The sequence below is a fragment of the Marmota flaviventris genome, chromosome 12, assembly GCF_047511675.1.
Source record: "Marmota flaviventris isolate mMarFla1 chromosome 12, mMarFla1.hap1, whole genome shotgun sequence".
NCBI lineage: Eukaryota > Metazoa > Chordata > Mammalia > Rodentia > Sciuridae > Marmota > Marmota flaviventris.
The window spans coordinates 14,155,247-14,174,166 of NC_092509.1; the positions used below are offsets into that span (position 1 = coordinate 14,155,247).

General features: G+C 36.7%; 1 protein-coding gene across 2 annotated transcripts in view; it reads left to right on the top strand.

Moving 5' to 3' along the window:
* Mtr (5-methyltetrahydrofolate-homocysteine methyltransferase) overlaps nt 1-18,920 on the top strand; it is a 95,257-nt gene that overhangs the window by 11,966 nt on the left and 64,371 nt on the right. For both annotated transcript variants that reach the window (XM_027948028.2, XM_071619858.1), the window contains 4 exons: nt 505-597; nt 2,399-2,505; nt 9,056-9,115; nt 10,155-10,249. In XM_027948028.2, coding sequence (XP_027803829.2) covers nt 505-597; nt 2,399-2,505; nt 9,056-9,115; nt 10,155-10,249 — 355 coding nt within the window. The remainder of the gene's footprint in view (nt 1-504; nt 598-2,398; nt 2,506-9,055; nt 9,116-10,154; nt 10,250-18,920) is intronic.

The following is an 18,920-nucleotide window of genomic DNA, read 5'->3' on the forward strand; positions in this document are numbered from 1 at the left end:
AAACCCAGTGCTTCAAACATGCTAGGCAAGTGTTCTACCACTGAGTTGCAACTTCAGCCCCTCTTCAAGGTTTCTTAAGAATGGGGAGACAATTTGTCCAAACATAGTGAGGTGGTAGAAAAGGATTACTTATAGAAAGACTTTGAGGTTGCATATGTGAGGATTTAGTTGTTTTGATTGGCTTGGTGAGAATATTTAAATATCCCCTATAGTTCATGATTTTCCCAGGGAGTCTGGGCATCCCCCATAACCAAACATGTATTAGCAGAATCTGTGAACAAGTGCACTAAAAGGCAAAAAAGACTATAAACAGCTGTTTATTACTTCAGTAGAAGGCAGGTTTGTTGTCAATTCAATTAAGAAAAAAAATTTGGGCTTTGAGAGCTTTTTAGATTTTGAGTTGTGGGCAAAGCCCTGTGTTCTACGAGGAGTCTTATAGTCTGTTAGTTTACAACAAAAAAATTTGAGTTAAGAGAATTTATTCTTGTTTTTCTTTTCCCAAAGGAATCAAGAGGTTTGTGGCAGGAGCTCTGGGTCCAACTAATAAGACACTCTCTGTGTCTCCATCTGTGGAAAGACCAGATTTTAGGAACATCAGTGAGTATTTATGACACATAATCAGGGACCTTGAAAAAGTACCCTTGTGCTTTAGTAATATGTAAAGTGGGGACAGTAACAGGATTTACTTCAGGGATATTGTGATTTTTATCTATGAAAAGGGTTTACAGTATAGTGTTTTGAAATACGGTGGATATCTAAATAAAAAGTGAACTGCTCTTATTATTTGAGCTTGCTCTCAGATGTATATGGTGATTTGTTAGTTGTTCTTTATCATCTGTTGAAACAAAACCAATTTTAAGAAAGTTTCAAAGTGAAAAGTAGAGAACATCTGAATACCAGCTCTTGGTATATTATAAAAGACCCAGTATATTGCCATTTAATTTAAAGTAATACAAACTATCTAAATGTACTAGTATTAAAAAATTAAAAACTAGTATATGTAAATGTACTTTATTCTGATTTGACCCGAAACTCAGGAATCTAAGTCAGTGTCTAAGCATCAAGACTACAAAAAACAAAAAGAATTAAACTTTCAGGCTGAATACTAACAATACCATATATGGTAATGCATTTTGTATAGATGACAATTTCACACAATTACAGTTTGTTGGTTTTTGTTACAGCACTTTGCATGTTGTGTTACTTCATTATGTGTATGTGATTGATGGTCTCTCTGGTCTAGACATGACAGTGGGGAGCTAACCTCTCCTCTTCCTGTACTGGTATACATAAACACAGCAAGCATAACTTTGCTACTTAGGCTTCTCTCATAGAACACCTAAGTATTTTTTTCTGTTTTGGTTGGGAGATAAAATGGGGAGAGAGATAACTACATCTCAGGTGAATATAGACAGCACAGTACATTTCTAGCAAATATTTTACCTGGGAGTAAAATTTTGTTTGATATCAAAATTGCCCATCAGAGAGGTTGCCTCTCTGAAAGAGTTGATCTAAAGGATTGAGTGAAAATTACAGGAGTGTAGCCTTTTACCACAGAGTGTGAGACTTCAAGTCAACTTGTGTTGTATCCAGATTATGTTTCTTACCCTCCAAAGATCTCTCTTAATTGATTAATTAGAATGATTTTTAGGGTTGGACATGGTGGCACATGTCTGTAATCCTGGTGGTTCTGGAGGCTGAGGGAGGAGGATCTAAAGTTGGAAGGTAGCCTCAGCAACTTAGTGAGGCCCTGTCTCAAAATAAAAAATGAGAAGGGCTGGGGATGTGGTTCAGTGGTTAAGTGTCCTGGGTTCAATCCCTGAGACCAAAAAAAAAAATGTCTTTGAGAAAAAATGTATTTTAAAGAGTTGAGAATAAAGTACATGGTTCAGGAAATTGATACACCTTCCTACTCACTCCTAGCTTATCCATGGGAAGGGAAGTCATGTGGCAAGTATTCAGAAACAGGTGTGTTCAGTTTGCTTGTTTTCTTTCTGTCACTGCCATATTTCTTTTTAAATTTTCTTTTTTTTTATCACTGTGTTATTTTTTTATTTGGTTTCTTATAGACATTGTGTTTTAGCCAGCCATATGGCACTCATCTATGATTCCATCAACTCCAGAGGCTGAGGCAGGAGGATCACAAGTTTGAGGCTATCCTTGGCAACTTATTGAGATCCTGTCTCAAAAAAAAAAAAAAAATGTATGGGATGTAGGTCAGTGGTCAAGCATCCCTGGGTTCAATACCCAGTACTGAAGGAAAAAAAGTTTGTTGTTTTCAACGGATGCATTATAAGCCAGCAGTGGTTCAGTGTGCTAGCCCTGAAGTCACTTTACCTGAGTGCAATTCAGAGGATGTTGGTGACTGATGTGATGGGTGTGACTTACTTTTTTGCAGCATTTGATGAGCTTGTTGAAGCATACCAAGAGCAGGCCAGAGGACTTCTGGATGGTGGGGTTGATATCTTACTCATTGAAACTATTTTTGATACTGCTAATGCCAAGGTGAGTTAAGGTAGAAAAAGGGAAAAGGTGGGGGTAGAGGGTATGATGAATCTCTTTTTTTTTTTTTTTAGGTGGACACAATATCTTTGTTTTACATTTATGTGGTGCTGAGGATCGAACCCAGTGCCTCATGCATGTTAGGCGAGCGCGCTACCACTGAGCCACAGCCCTAGCCCCATGATGTATTTCTTAATATAGTAAGAAGATAATGACCATTACAATTTCAAAAGAACAGGTTTTTTTAGCATTTAAAATGTTTTTCTCATTATGAAATTTTAAAAAAATATTTCATTTTTTTAGTTGTAGTTAGATGCAATACCTTTAATTAATTAATTTATTTTTTTATGTGGTGCCAAGGGCCTCACATGTGCTATTTGAGCACTCTACCACTGAGCCACAACCCCAGCCGTCATTATGAAAATATTTGCATACATAATTGATATGTGTGCATATATGCATATGTGATGTTTGCATGCTCATGATTATGAACTCAAAAGGTATATAAATACATGGGATGAAAAGTAGATACCCAGGACTAGAAGGGAGGATATCTAGGTTTCCTCCTGGAAATACCTGCTATTACCAGTTTGGGGGTCTTGACAGAATTTCTATACAGATACAAGCATGCATGTATGTGTGTGTGCATTTATGTTTTGTTTTTTACATATGTATAACACATAATTGTATAGAGTGAAAAGTAAATGTCCTTATATGTATGTGTTTGCACAGTGCATCTGTAGGATAAATTTCTACAAGTGAAACTGTTAAGTCAAAAGCATAAGCAAAAACTGGGCGTGGTGGTGCATGCCTGTTATCCCAGCAACTTGTGAGGCTGAGGCAGGAAGATCACAAGTTTGAGGCCCACTTCAGCAACTTAGTGAGGCCCTAAGCAACTTAATGAGACCTGTCTCAAAATAAAAAATAAAAAGGGCTGGGATAAAGTGCCCCTGGGTTTAATCCCCAATACAAAAAAAACATTATATAAATATTTTTACTTAAGTGTCAAATTTTCCTCTTCTGAGATTGTACTCATTTATATTCCCATTAGCGAGCACTTACAGTAGTGCTAGTTTTATTATAGCCTCTTTAATACCATGTATTGTTAAATGTTTTGAACTTTTCCAGCTTGACACATGAAAAATATTTTCTCACTGTAGTTTAATTTGTATTTTTCTTACTATAATTGAAACTGAGCATTTTTCTTTACTTTAAGAGTCATTAATATTTCCTTTTCTATGATTTATGTCCTGTACTCTTTTTTTTTTTTTTTTTATTGGATTTTTAGTCTTTTTTATTGGGTTTTTTACTGAGGCAATCAGGCCTTGTCAATCATGAGTAGCAAATACCATCTTCTAGTTTGTGGCTTGATTTTTGATTTTATTAGTAGTAGTGATGGTGAGCTGGGGGCATACCTCAGTTGGTAGAGTGCTTGCTTCACATGCACAAGGCCCTGGGTTCAATCACCAACACTACAAACAAAACAAAAAAATCATTGCTGTGCTTGGTGGTGCATGCCTGTAATCCCAGCAGCTTGGGAGGCTGAGACAGGAGAATTGAGAGTTCAAAGCCAGCCTCACCAACTTCGAGACACTAAGTAACTCAGTGAGATCCTGTCCCCCGCCCCCCCCCCCCAAAAAAAAAAAAAAAATAGGGCTGGGGATGTGGCTCAGTGGTCGAGTATCCCTGAGTTCAATCCCCAGCACCAAAAAAAAAGTAGTAGTGATGGTGAAATTATTGTGAAGTTGTTGATTTTAATAATGTAGGAGAATTTTAATTTTCTATAGTTTACAGATATTTTTTCCTTTTTGGGTGAGGAGGCTGTACTTAATAGGAACATTTCTTATTCAAAGATTATGAAGGAAAAAATGGGCTGGGTGTGGTGGCACATGCCTGTAATCTCAGTGGTTTGGGAGGCTGAGACAGTGGGATTTCAAGTACAAAGCCAGCCTCAGCAACTTAGCAAGGCTCTTTTTAAAAAAGCCCAAAAAACATAAAACAAAGGATTGGGGATGTTGCTCCAGGTTAAGGGGTCTGGATTCAATCCCTGGTGTGGGAAAAAAAAGAAGGAAAAATGGTCCTCCTCCCCTAGTACTTTACAATTTTATCAAGTCCTAATTGTCAAGATACATAGTTCTTATAGCTATACTACTAAAATTAAGTGGTTATGGAATAATTTGAATTATGTTTCCTCTGTCTTATTACAGAATTTATAGTGTACCCATTCCTAATATTATCAATAAGGAATAATTATAATAAGCTACATCTGCTTATAACAAATGGACCTGAAATCATTAATTGGTTAGTCATCTGTCAGTCATGTAGCATTGTTATTGTAGCCAGCCTCATCCAGACACCATGATGTTTATAGAAGCTATAATCCTAATAATGGCCCATGGGCTTACATCATCAGTACTGTTTTGTCTCAGCAGTGAACCAGCCCATAGTAGAACCATAATTTTAGCTTGAGAATTCCAATCAGTTTTCTTTTTTTTTAAATTAATTTTTAAAATTTATATATGACAGCAGAATGCATTACAATTCGTATTACACATATAGAGCACAATTTTTCATATCTCTGGTTGTATACAAGTATATTCACAACAAATTGTGTCTTCATACATGTACTTTGGATAATAATGTCCATCACATTCCACCACATTCCCATGCCCCCTCACTTCTCCTCCCACCTCTCTACCCTATCTAAAATTCATCTAATCCTCCCATGCTCCCCCTTCCTATCCCACTATGAATCAGCCTCCTTATATTAGATAAAACATTTGGCATTTGTTTTTTGGCTAACTTTTTAGCATTATCTTCTCTAACTCCATCCCTTTATCTGCAAATGCCATGATTTTATCCTCTTTTATTGCTGAGTAATATTCCATTGTGTATATATGCCACATTTTTTTTTTTTTTTATTCATTCATCTATTGAAGAGCATCTAGGTTGGTTCCACAGTTTAGCTATTGTGAATTGTACTGCTATAAACATTGATGTGGCTATGTCCCTGTAGTATGCTGTTTAAGTCCTTTGGGTGTAGACCGAGGAAAGGGATAGCTGGGTCAAATGGTGGTTCCATTCCCAATTTTCCAAGGAATCTCCATACTGCTTTCCATATTGGCTGCACCAGTTTGCAGTTCCACCAGCAGTATATGAGTGTACCTTTTTCCCCACATCCTCACCAACACTTATTGTTGTTTGTATTCTTAATAGCTGCCATTCTGACTGGAGTGAGATGAGCTCTTAGAGTGGTTTTGATTTGCATTTCTGTAATTGCTGGCAGTGATGAACATTTTTCACATATTTGTTGATGGATTGTATATCATCTTCTGAGAAGTTTCTGTTCAGGTCCTTAGCCCATTTATTGATTGGGTTATTTGTTTTTTGGTGCTTAGCTTTTTGAGTTCTTTATATACCCTAGAGATTAGTGCTCTATCTGATGTGTAAGGGGTAAGATTTGCTCTCAAGATGTAGGTTCTCTATTCACCTCACAGATTGTTTCTTTTGCTGAGAAGAAATTTTTTAGTTTGAATCCATCCCATTTATTGATTATTTTTTTTTTTTAAAGAGAGAGAGGAGAGAGAGAAAGTTTTTAATGTTTATTTTTCAGTTTTCAGTGGACACAACATCTTTATTTTATTTTTATGTGGTGCTGAGGATTGAACCCAGCGCCCCGCGCATGCCAGGCGAGCGCATTACCGCTTGAGCCACATCCCCAGCCCCCCCATTTATTGATTCTTGATTTTAATTCTTGCACCAAAGGAGTCTTATTAAGGAAGTTGGGGCCTAATTCCACATGATGGAGATTAGGGCCTACTTTTTCTTCTGTTAGACGCAGGTTCTCTGGTTTTATTCCTATGTCCTTGATCCATTTTGAGTTGAGTTTTGTGCATGGGGAGAGAGGGGTTTAATTTCATTTTGTTGCATATGGATTTCCAGTTTTCCCAGCACTGTTTGTTGAAGAGTCTGTCTTTTCTCCAGTGCATATTTTTGGCACCTTTGTCTAAATAAGATGATTATAATTTTGTGGGTTAGTCTCTGAGTCCTCTATTGTATACCATTGGTCTACCAGTCTGTTTTGGTGCCAATACCATGCTGTTTTTATTACTATTGCTCTGTAGTATAGTTTAGAGATCTGGTATAGTGATGCCACCTGCTTCACTCTTCCTGTTAAGGATAGCTTTAGCTATTCTGGGTCTTTTATTTTTCCAGATGGATTTCACACTTTTTCTATTTCTATGAGGAATGTCATTGGGATTTTGATCGGAATTGCATTAAATCTGTGTAGTGCTTTTGGTAGTATGGTCATTTTGATAATATTAATTCTCCCTATTCAAGAACAAGATAACTCTTTTTATGTTCTAAGGTCTTCTTTGATTTCTTTCTTTAGGGTTCTGTAATTTTTATTATATAGATCTTTCACCTCTTTCATTAAGTTGATACCCAAGTATTTTATTTTATTTTTTGAGGCTATTATAAATAGAGTAGTTTTCTTCATTTCCCTTTTTGAGAATTTGTCACTGATATACAGAAGTGCATTTGATTTATGGGTGTTGATTTATAAATGATCATAGATACAGAGGAAATGCTCCACTATCTAATTAAGTAGAGATACTTATATGCTTTATTTTTATTTTTATTTTTTTGGTACCCGGGATTAAACCCAGGTATGCTCAACCACTGAGCTGTATCCCCAGCCCTTTCTATTTTTTTATTTTTTGAGACAGGGTCTCACTAAGTTGCTAAGGCTGGTCTTGAACTTGTCTCAGCCTCCATAGTTGCTGGGATTACAGGTGTGTGCCACTGTGTCTGGCAACTTATCACCTTTTTCCCCCACATTAAAAAAAAAAAATTTATTTGTTTTTTTAAAGAAGTAGTTGAACACAATACCTTTATTTATTTATCTTTATGTGGTGCTGAGGATCGAATCCAGGGCCTTGCACATGCTAGGCAAGCACTCGACTGCTGAGCCACAACCCCAGCCCCTCCCTCACATTATTTTATTGATGTATTATAGTACATATTGATGAGCTTTGTTGTTACTTATTTGTACATTCACACAAGGTAATAATTGGCTAATATCACTCCCCAGCATTACCCCGCCCCACTTCCTACCCTTTGATCCCTTCCTCTACTGATCTTTCTTTGATTTTTAGGAAATTCATTCCTGCCTTTCTTTTCCTTTTTCTTCTGTATCCTCTGTGTGAGAAAATACATTCTACTGTTAACCTTCTAAGTTTGACATATTTTGCTTAACATGATGGTCTCTAGTTCCATCCAATTTCCTGCAAATGACATGATTTTATTCTTCTTTATGGCTGAGTAAAACTCCGTTGTGTATATATACCACATTTTCTTTATCCATTCATCCATTGATGGATACCTTGGCAGCTTCCATAGTTTGCTTATTGTGAATTGTGTTGCTATAGGCATGGGTATGCTTGTATCACTGCAGTAAGATGACTTTAAATTTTCAGGATAAATATCAAGAAGTGGTATAGCTGGGTCATATGGTATTTCCATGCCTAGTCTATTGAGGAGCCTCCGTACTGATTTTCATAGTGTTGTACTAATTTACAGTCCCACCAACAGTAAAAAAGTGCTCCTTTTTCTTCGCATCCTCTCCAGCATTTATTAATGTTTGTATTCTCTATGACTGCCATTATGACTAGTGTGAGATGAAATCTCAGTGTCATTTTGATTTGTGGCATACTTGTGATTATAGAGGTTTTTCTTATGATGCCTCTGGAATTTATTTTGGAATAAGAAATAGGGTTAAGATCTACTTTTTTTTAAACTAAAGTTACTTGTTTTTCGTAACACTATTTATTAAACATCTTATTGTTTCCCAGTAATAGGAATGATGTGGAATGTCACTCTTACCCAAAATTCTCAAGTTAGTTTGGGTTTAGTCTTTTTCAGAAATCTGTCTGCTGATGTGACAGTACCACGCTGTTTATCATAGCATCAGAATATGTCTGAGTGGGCTTAGTTTGTTTTCATTAACTCTACCTTTTTTACAGAACTTTTCTCATGCTTGTTTTCCATAAGATTTTTTAAATTGATTTTTCTAATTGTAAAGAGGAAACTTAAATATTGTTGATTTAATAACTTTCTATGAAAAAAAAAAAAAAAAAACACCATCATGGGGAAGGTGCACATTAACTACAGGTTACATTCTAATTTCAGAAATTAATTGTGAAAATGTGTACATCTTTAATTCAGGAATTATAGAAAGAAAGGACAGATCCATTGTTGGCAACTTAAAATATTGACTGGCGAGCACAGGGTAACACTGGCTTCATAGCTTTACAACCCAGTCCAAGCTCACCACAAAAAAACATGGTTTTTTCACTGAAGCACACTGGTCAGAAAGGGTCCCTGTCGTTGGGCATTATAAGGAAGGCACTTTTTGTTTTCCCAGAGAGTTCTGAATGTGTCACATCTGAAGAGGCCTTGGGATAGGGTGTCATCTTATCAGACAGTCATACTGATCTTGGATACATTATTCTCCTGGCAGTAAAGATGTTTTTTCTTTTCCCCCTGACAGGCAGCCTTGTTTGCACTCCAGAAACTTTTTGAAGAGAATTATGCTCCCCGGCCTATCTTTGTAAGTTCTAAAATATTTTGCATGACATATTCTTGTCTTTTATTAATAATTGTCATTTTGAATATAACCCCTAGCCGCCCTCCCCTCCCCAAAATAGAATGATTGACGTTATCTTTTGGAAACCATTTAGTTTAACTTCCTCTGTTCACCTCCTTCCTACACTACCAACTCATTGCAGGTGGGCGGCTCACAAGAAGCCCCCTTAAAGCCAAAGACTTAAAGACCCAGTCTCATTAGGGCCAAGGAAGGATGGGCTTGCATGCTGAATGCCAAGTACCCAGCATTGATGATATTAGACTCCAAGGCATTAACTCAAGGCAGGCCTCTGAGAGTCCTGCTCGGTGAGCATATGACAGAATCAAAACAGGGGTGTTAGATAAATCAAGTATTTAACAGCAGAAGGCTGGGATAACCTGGTATCTCTGGGGAAACTCCTCCAATGGGACTGACATGGATGTGTGATATATTTTTTTTCTTTTTTTCCTAATATTGGGGATTAAACTGAGAGCCCCACAAGTGCTAAGCAAATACTTTGCCACTGAACTATACTCCCAGCCCTGCTTTTTTTTTCCAGGCCTAGGACTGAACTCAGGGCGTTGTGCATGCTAGGCAAGCACTCTGCTGCTGAGCTAAATCCCCAACCCCACTCCCCACCCTTTTTAAAAAATTTTTTAGACAGGGTCTCACGGACTTGCCCAGACTGGTCTTGAACTTTTAATCCTGCCTCAACCTCCCAAGCAACTGGAATTAACAGCATGTGCCACCACACCCAGGTGGATATGTGACGACTTCTGCTGTTGGGGCATTGATTTTTGCCTCATTGACTTTCCCTTTTCTGTTTCTGTGGCTTTCTGCCTCCTCCCCTGGTCACTTGGCATACATCAGTTCTGATCCTTTTGGAAAGTGCTGAATTTGAGTTTCACATTTCTCTTCCTTGTAAAAGAATAAGGAATACTGGTCTATTCATTTTATTTTATTTTGGGGATTATATTCTTTACCTGAATCTATATTGTTGACTTTGTTTCCTTTGTTAATTCAGATTTCAGGGACAATTGTTGATAAAAGTGGGCGGACTCTTTCTGGACAGACCGGAGAGGCATTTGTCATCAGTGTGACTCATGTAGACCCACTCTGGTGAGTGACTCCCTTCCTTGACTCCTTTCTTCTTTGGCAGATCTTTTCTAATAGTTACACATATGACTTGGGTGGGAATTACTTCCCCATAATTCCCTTGTACTACTACTGTGATGTGTTGCCTCTCCTTAGATACTTTCAGACTTTTTCTCAAGGGCTTCAGAACTGCCAAAATGGGTCACTTGAGGGACTGGGAAAGCTGTCCTACCTCTAGGCAGCCAAATGCCTTTTCATCTGTAGGTGCCCCCTTGTAGTTAAGACTGTGCTTGGCTAGGTACACTTTTATCAGTCAGTTACATTTTTGGGGCAATGCTTTGCAAATTTAAGGGTAATATCTCCTCCGTATTTATGGGGCAATCAGAAGAATCCTAACTTGGAGTAAGGTGGGAAGCTCAGATTTTTATCTTTTATCAATCTTATAGACTGAAGGGGTATTTAGAAGGCAGCCTTCAATGTGAAAAAGTCCATATGTAAGGAACTATTACTCACTGACTCATGGTTATCACAAACTACCTATTAACAAAGAACAAGCAGACAGAACCCTGTATTACCAATACAGTACTTATTGAAATCCTTCTTTGTGCCTTGAATATTGGCATTTGTGAAATAATCCACACTTGGAGAAGTAAATTTTGTAAGTTGAAAGATAAAATACAAAGCACTGTACAAAAATGTGAAGAAAATCTTGCTATACATAGAGAGATGGCTCTGTAGAGAAGGTGTTATTTGAGCTATGTTGGAAAATGTGAATTAGAGTTTGCTAAGCACAGAGGGGCAGGATAGATACATCAGAATGAGTTCATGTCAGTTTTGTAGATGTATAGTTTACAAAATGATTCTATATATGATGTTTCATTTGAATTTCAACATAACTCTGAAAACTTGAGTTTCTGAATTGATGGAATTATTCCCATCATTCAACAGATGAAGAACTAACTGTTGAATAGACAAATTTGTGCTGGATGCAATGGCATCCGCCTGTAATCCCAGCTTCTTGGAAGGCCAGGACAAGAAGATCACAAGTTCAAGCCCAGCCTGGGAAATTTAGCAAGATCCTATCTCAAAATAAAATATAAAAAGGGCTAGGGATTTAGTTCAGTTGTAGAGCATTTGTCTAGCATGCATAAGGCCTTGGGTTCAATTCCTGGTACCAAAAAAAAAAAAAAAAAAAAAAGTTTGGAATTAAGTTTGGGAAAAAGTCAAACATACATTTTAATGATAACAGTGCTTAAATATATATGTGTACACATACACACACATACACACATACATACATTTTGCTTTTTACATGGTGTTGAATCCAGGTGATAGAATTGTAAGATGAAAGAAAATATTAAATTGCCAAATGGGACTGGTAAAACAGCTAGACTAAATAGGTCTGTTCAAGGGTTGTTAGTCATGCATGGAACTTAGCATTTTTTTTTTTTTTTTGGACTGGGATTGAACTCAGGGATGCTCTACCATTAAGCTTAACCCCCAGTCCTTTTTGTTTTTTTAATTTTTTGAGACATGGTCTCACTAAGTTGCTCATGCTGGCTTCCAACTTGTGATCCTTTTGCTTCAACCTTCTGAGTCACTGAGATTATAGGTGTGTACCTTCATGCCTGGCTGGACCTAGCAATTGAAAATTTGAGCAGAAAAGTACAGAAAGCCCTCATACACTTCCTCCCTGGCTCTTGAAAACCCCCAGTGTTCTGTTATTAATATCTTGCCTTGGTACAGTATGGTATGTTAAGATATGAACCAATATCAAGATATTAACTGAAGGCCATAGTCTATATTAGAGTTCATTCTTGGTGTTTACATGCTATGAATGTTTTTGTTTTTGTTTTCATTTTTTTTCTGGGAATATTCATTTCCCCCCTTTTTTTTGGTGGATTATAATTATACATAACAGTGGGATTTGTTAGGTTCATACATACACACAACAAAACAATATAATTGGATCAGTTTCACTCCCCAGGATCTCCCTTTTCTCTCCCCTCCCACCCCTTATCTCCTTCTATTCTACTGATCTCCCTTCTATTTTTTTTTTTTTTTGATTTGTTCTAATTAGTTATATATGACAGTAGAATGCATTTTGACACATTGTACCCAAATGGAGCGCAACTTCTCATTCCTCTGGCTGTACATGGTGCAGAGTTACTCCAGTAGTGTAATCATACATGTTTATAGGATAATAATGTCTGTCTCATTGTATGTTTTTCCTATCCCTGTAGGATGGGAAAAGGCCCCACCCCTCTCCTCCACACAATTTAAAGTTCCTTCATTCTTCCCCACTATGGATAAGTATCCTCTTATCAGACAAAACATTTGGCTTTTGGTTTTTTTGGGGATTGGCTTATTTCACTTAGCATGATGTTCTCTAGTTCCATCATGTACCTGCAAATGCCATAATTTTATTCTTTAAGGCTGAGTAATATTCCAATATGTATCACATTTTCTTTATCCATTCATATGTTGAAGGGCATCTAAGTTGTTTCCATAGTTTAGCTATTGTGAATTAGGCTGCTATAAACATTGATGTGGCTGTGTCATTGTAGTATGCTGATTTTTAAGTCTTTGGGTATAAACCGAGGAGTGGGACAGCTAGGTCAAAGTGTGGTTCCATTCCAAGTTTTCTGAGGAATCTCCACACTGCTTTCTACAATGTTTGCACCAATTTGCAGTCTCACCAGCAATGTATGAATGTACCTTTTTCCTCACATCCTTGCCATCAGTTATTATTGCTTGTATTCTTGATAATTGCCATTCCAACTGGAGTGAGATGAGATCTTAGAGTAGTTTTGATTTGCATTTCTCTAATTGCTAGAGATGATGAACATTCTTCCATGTATTTGTTGACCTATCATATTTCTTCTTCTGTGAAGCGTCTGTTCAGTTAGTTCTTTTGCCCATTTATTGATCGGGTTATTTGGGGTGTTTTTTGGTGTTAAATTTTTTGAGTTCTGTGTCCCTTATATTTCCAGGAGATTAGTGCTCTATCTGAGGTGCGTGTGGTAAAGATTTTTTTCTCATTCTTTAGGCTCTGTTTTCACATTATTGATTGTTTCCTTTGCTGAGAAGAAACTTTTTAGTTGGAATCAGTCCCATTTATTGATTCTTAATTTTACTTTTTGCACTGTAAGAGTCCTGTTAAGGAAGTCAGGTGTGAAGCCAACATGATGAAGACTTTGTCCTACTTTTTCTTCTGTTAGGCATAAGGTCTCTGTTCTAGTGTTTTTTATTCACTTTGAGTTGATTTTTGTGCAGGGTGAGAGATAGAGGATTAATTTCATTTGCTACATGTGGATTTCCGTTTTCCCAGCACCATTTGTTGTATAGACTATCTTTTCTCTAATGTATGTTTTTGGTGCCTTTGTCTAGTATGAGATAATTGTATTCACAGGGTTTGTCTCTGGGCATTCTATTTTGTACCATTGGTCTACATGTCTATTTTGTTGCCAATACCATGCTGTTTTTGTTACTGTGGCTCTGTAGTATAGTTTAAGGTCTGGTATTGTGATGCCTCCTGCTTCACTGTTCTTACTGAGGATTACTTTGTCTATTCTGGGCCTCTTATTTTTCCAAATGAATTTCATGATTGCTTTTTCTAGTTCTATGAAGAATATCATTGGGATTTTAATAGGAATTGCATTAAATCTGTATATCAGTTTTGGTAGTATGGCCATTTTGACAATATTAATTCTGCCTATTCAAGAGCATGGGGGATTTTTTTGTTTTTGTTTTTAGTTGTAATTGGACACAATACCTTTATTTATTTTTATGTGGTGTTGAGGATCAAACTCAGTGCCTTACACCTGCTAGGTGAGCACTCTACTGCTGAGCCACAACCCCAGCCCCATGGGAGATCTTTTATCTTCTAAGATCTTCTTCAATTTCTTTCTTTAGTGTTCTGTAGTTCACTGTAGAGGTCTTTCACCTCTCTTCTTAGATTGACTCCCAAGTATTTTATTTTTTTGAGGCTATTGTGAATGGGATAGTTTTTTAAATTTCTTTTGTGGTGGATTATCACTTATGTATAGATATGCATTTGATTTTATGGGTATTGATTTTTATTCCTGCTACTTTCCTGAGTTCATTTATTAGTCCTAGAGTTTTCTGGTGGAATTTTTGGAATCTTCTAAATATAGAATCCTATTGTTAGCAAATAGTGATAGTTTGAGTTCTTCTTTTCCTATTTGTATCCCTTTAATTTCTTTTGTCTGCCTGATTGCTTTGGCTAGATTTTCCAGGACTGTGTTGAATGGAAGTGGTGAAAGAGGGCATCCCTGTCTTTTTCCAGTTTTTACAGGGAATGCTTTCAGTTTTCTCCATTTAGAATGGTGTTGGCCTTGGGTTTAGCATAGATAGCTTTTACAATGTTGAGGTGTGTTCCTACTATCCCTAGTTTTTCTAGTGTTTGCACATGAAGAGGTGCTGTATTTTGTCAAATTCTTTCTCTGCATCTATTGAGATAATCATATGATTCTTGTCTTTAAGTCTTTTGATGTGATGTATTATGTTTATTGATTCCTGTATGTTAAACCAACCTTGCATCTCTGGGATGAACCCCACTTGATTATGGTGCACATTTTTAAAAAATATTTTATTAGTTGTCAATGGGCCTTTATTTTATTTATTTATACATAATGCTGAGAATCGAACCCTTTGCCTCACACATGTTAGGCAAGTGCTTTTCTACTGAGTTGCAACCCCAGCCTGCACTATCTTTTTAATATATTTTTGTATGTGATTTTCCAGAATTTTATTGAGAATTTTTGCTTCTATGTTTATCATGGACATTGGTCTGAAGTTTTCTTTCCTTGATGTGTCTTTGTCTGGTTTTGTTATCAGGGTGATACTAGCCTCATAGAATGAGTTTAGAAGGTTTCCCTCACTAATTTGAAGAGTATTGGTATTAGTTCTTCTTTGATGGTCTTGTAGAACTCAGCTAAGAATCTGTTTGGTACTGGGCTTTTCTTTGTTGGTAAGCTTTTGATGGCATCTTTTATTTAATTGTTTGAAATTGATATGTTTGAATTGTGTATGTCTTCCTGATTGAGTTTGGGTAGATCATTTGTCTCCAGAAATTTATCAGTGTTTTTAAGTTTTCTGTTTTACTGGAGTATAAATTTTCTTTTCTTTTTTTTTTTTTTTCCCAGTATACCAGATGAAACTATTTGTTTTTTTTTTTTTTTTTTAATTTTTTATTGTTGGTTGTTCAAAACATTACAAATTTCTGGAGTATAAATTTTCAAAATAGTTTCTAATTATCTTCTGTATTTCAATAGTGCCCATTGTGATATTTCCTTTTTCATCATGAATTTTAGTAATTTGAGTTTTTCTCTCTCCTCTGTTAGCATGGCTAAGGGTTTATCAATTTTATTTGTTTTTTTTTTTTTCAAAGAATTTTTTGTTTTGTCAATTTTTTCAGTTTCTTTTGTTTCAGTTTCATTGATTTCAGCTCTATTATTTCCTGTCTTCTTCTTTTGGTGTTGTTTTATTCTTTTTTCTCTAGGGCTTTGAGATGTAACATTAGGTCATTTATTTGTAGACTTTTTATTCTTTTAAAGAATAAGCTCAATGCAATGAACTTTCCTTTTAGCACTGCCTTCATAGCGTCACAGAGATTTTGATAATGTTGTATTGGTGTTCTCATTTATCTCTAAGAACTTTTTTATCTTCTCCCTGGTGTCTTCTGTTATCCATGCATCATTCAATAGCACATCATTTAGTCTCCAGGTGTTGGAGTAGCTTCTACTTTTTTATTTTATCATTGATTTCTAATTTTATTCCATTATCATCTGATAGAATGCGGGGTAGTATCTGTATTTTTCTGTATTTTCTGAGGGTTGCTTTGTGGCACAACATATGGTCTCTTTTAGAGAAGCATCTGTGCACTGCTGAGAAGGTGTATTCACTCAATGGTGGATGAAAGACTCTATATATGTGTTGTGGTTTTTAGCCCCCCCCCTGCCCCCCTCCTTCTCCTGACCACCAGGAAAAGCGGGGAAAGCATGCCTCAACCAAGATGAGCCAAGAGAGGTAAAGCTCAACTGGCAGCCCGCACCCAGCCCTCCCTCGCTGGAGGACAATCAGATGCGCCAGGGAGAGGAGTCAAAGCAGGATCTCGTTTATTGAGGAAGCACACACAACTTATGTACTGCACAGGAGCCAATCAGGATAAAGGTCAGAGGGGTGGAGTGAGTTCACGTGTACACCCATCCCATAGTAAGGGAAGGCACGAGCTGTCTACGAGGGCAGAAGAGTCCTGGACCTATCCTGGAGGTGGTCCGCCTTTTTCATCACCACCCACAGCACCGCCTCCTGGCTGATCGTCAGGAGCCATCCTAGCCACATGTGCTGCCCCAAGACCAGGAAGCGGGCAGCAAGTCATGCCCTACATATATGTCCATTAAGTCTAAAGCATTGTACTATTTAGCTGTGTAGTTTCTTTGTTTAGTTTTTGTTTGGAAGATCTATCCAGTGGAGAGGTATGTTAAAGTCACCCAGTATTATTGTGTTGTGGTCTATTTGATTCTTGAAATTGAGAAGGGTTTTTTTGCTGTACATAGATGTTCCATTGTTTGAGGCATAAATATTTATAGCTGTTACATCTTGTTGATGTATGATTTTCTTAAGTAGTATGAAATGTCCTTCTTTATCCGTTCTGACTAGCTTTGTTTTGAATTCCACTCTGATATGAGGATGGAAACCCCTGCTTGTTTATGTAGTCCATGTGAGTGATAAGTTTTTTTCCTATCCTTTCACTTTCAGTCTGTGGATTTCTTTTCCTAGGAGGTGAATTTCTTGAAGACAGAATTGGGGTCTTGTTTTTTAATCCAATCTGCTAGTCTATGTCTTTTGATTTTTGAGTTTAGGCCATTAACATTCAGGGTTATTATTGAGATATGATTTGTATTCCTGTTCATTTTGGTTTATTTTTGTTTTTTAGCTTGACTTAGTTTCTCCTTTATCAACCTTTCTTTTAATGTAGCTCTTCCTTTTGCTGGTTTTCATTTCTTCCTCATGGAATATTTTGCTGAGAATGTTCTGTAGTGCAGGTTTTCTAGTTGTGTATTGTTTTAACTTTTGTTTATCATGGAAGGTTTTTATTTCATCTACAAATCTGAAGCTTAATTTTGCTAGATATAAAATTCCTAGTTGGCATCCATTTCTTTTAGAGCTTGATATATGTTATCCCTGGTATTGAGGGTCTGGGTTGAGAAATCAGCTGAAATTTGAATTGGTTTCCCCCTACTTGTAATTTGATTTTTTTCTCTTGCAGCCTTTACAATTTTATCCTTATTCTGTATGTAATGTGCCATGGTGTGGGTTTGCTGCAAATTTCATTCCTTAGATTTGGAAATTTTCTGATATTGTGTCTTTAAAAAGATTGTGCATTCCTTTGGTTTGTATCTTCATGCCTTCATCTATTCCAATAAATCTTAAATTTGATTTTTTCATGTTATCCCATATTTCTTGGAAGTTCTGTTCATGGTTTCTTACCATCTTCTCTGTGTGGTTGACTTTATTTTCAAGAGCATATATTTTGTCTTTATTGGTTGAGGTTCTGTCTTCTAAGTGGTCTGGTCTGTTGGTGATACTTTCCATTGAATTTTAATTTAGTTTTTTGTTTCCTTCATTTTGAGGATTTCTGCTTGATTCCTTTTTATAATCTCTGCCTGTTTATTGAAGTGATCTTTCATTTCCTGTATTTTGTCTCTGATTCCATTCTTTATTTTGAAGATCAGCCTAACTATGTATCCTCTAAACTTCTTCTCTGACATTTCTTCTACTGTTTTGTTTATGGATTCTGTTGTTGGAACATGTTGGTTTGTTTGAGGCGCTTTGTTCCCTTGTTTTTTCATGTTGTTTGTGTGTCTTCCCATTTAGCAGATGGATCTGAGGCAGTACAGTTTGTACCCTGTAGTCTATAGTGTCCCTGAGTCTTCCAGTACCCCACCTTTAAAGGGGAGCCAATATTAATAGCACCAAATGCAAACAATATATATCTTTAAACCAAATTAGCTCTTATTAAGGCGTCTACATTTTTGTTGCAATAAAAAGAAATGATGTGTTTAGTTATTGTCTACAATATAAACAGTTTGCTAAAAGGCTTTACCATTTCTAATGATGGACAGTGAGGGAACACAAGATGTGATGTTTATGAGGGAGAAGGAGAGAAGATAGAGGGAAAATTTCATAGAAAAAGTGAGGGAGGAATTCATAGAGGTTGGCTGTTAGTAAAAGAGAAGTGAGAGAGAGAATCCAGGGAGACAGACAAGAAAAAATATATACAGATTTAAAAAAAGAAGGTAAAAATTTAAGTATATACAACAAAATCGTAATGTACTATTCAGACATCCCATTCCTCAGTAAATTGATGCACGAAAAATATTAGAATTCAAAAATGGTAGAAATGTGAGAGAGAGGGCAAAAGACCAAAAAAAAAAAAAGTAAAGTCTCAGTGGGAAATTGAATGATAGCTTCCATTGGCTTTCACAGATTTTCTCAGCTTCCCTTCTCTGCTGATAAGTGGGGTTGTCAGAAGTTTGATGGTAACTCTAGTCCAGTGGGTGCTGGAGTGGTTGGGTGGCAGGTTGGGTGGGGTGAGCTGATGGCAAGATGCCTTCACACCCTCTTCCAGTCTTCCCACCCATTGTAGCAGGCCCCTTCCATCCCTGTG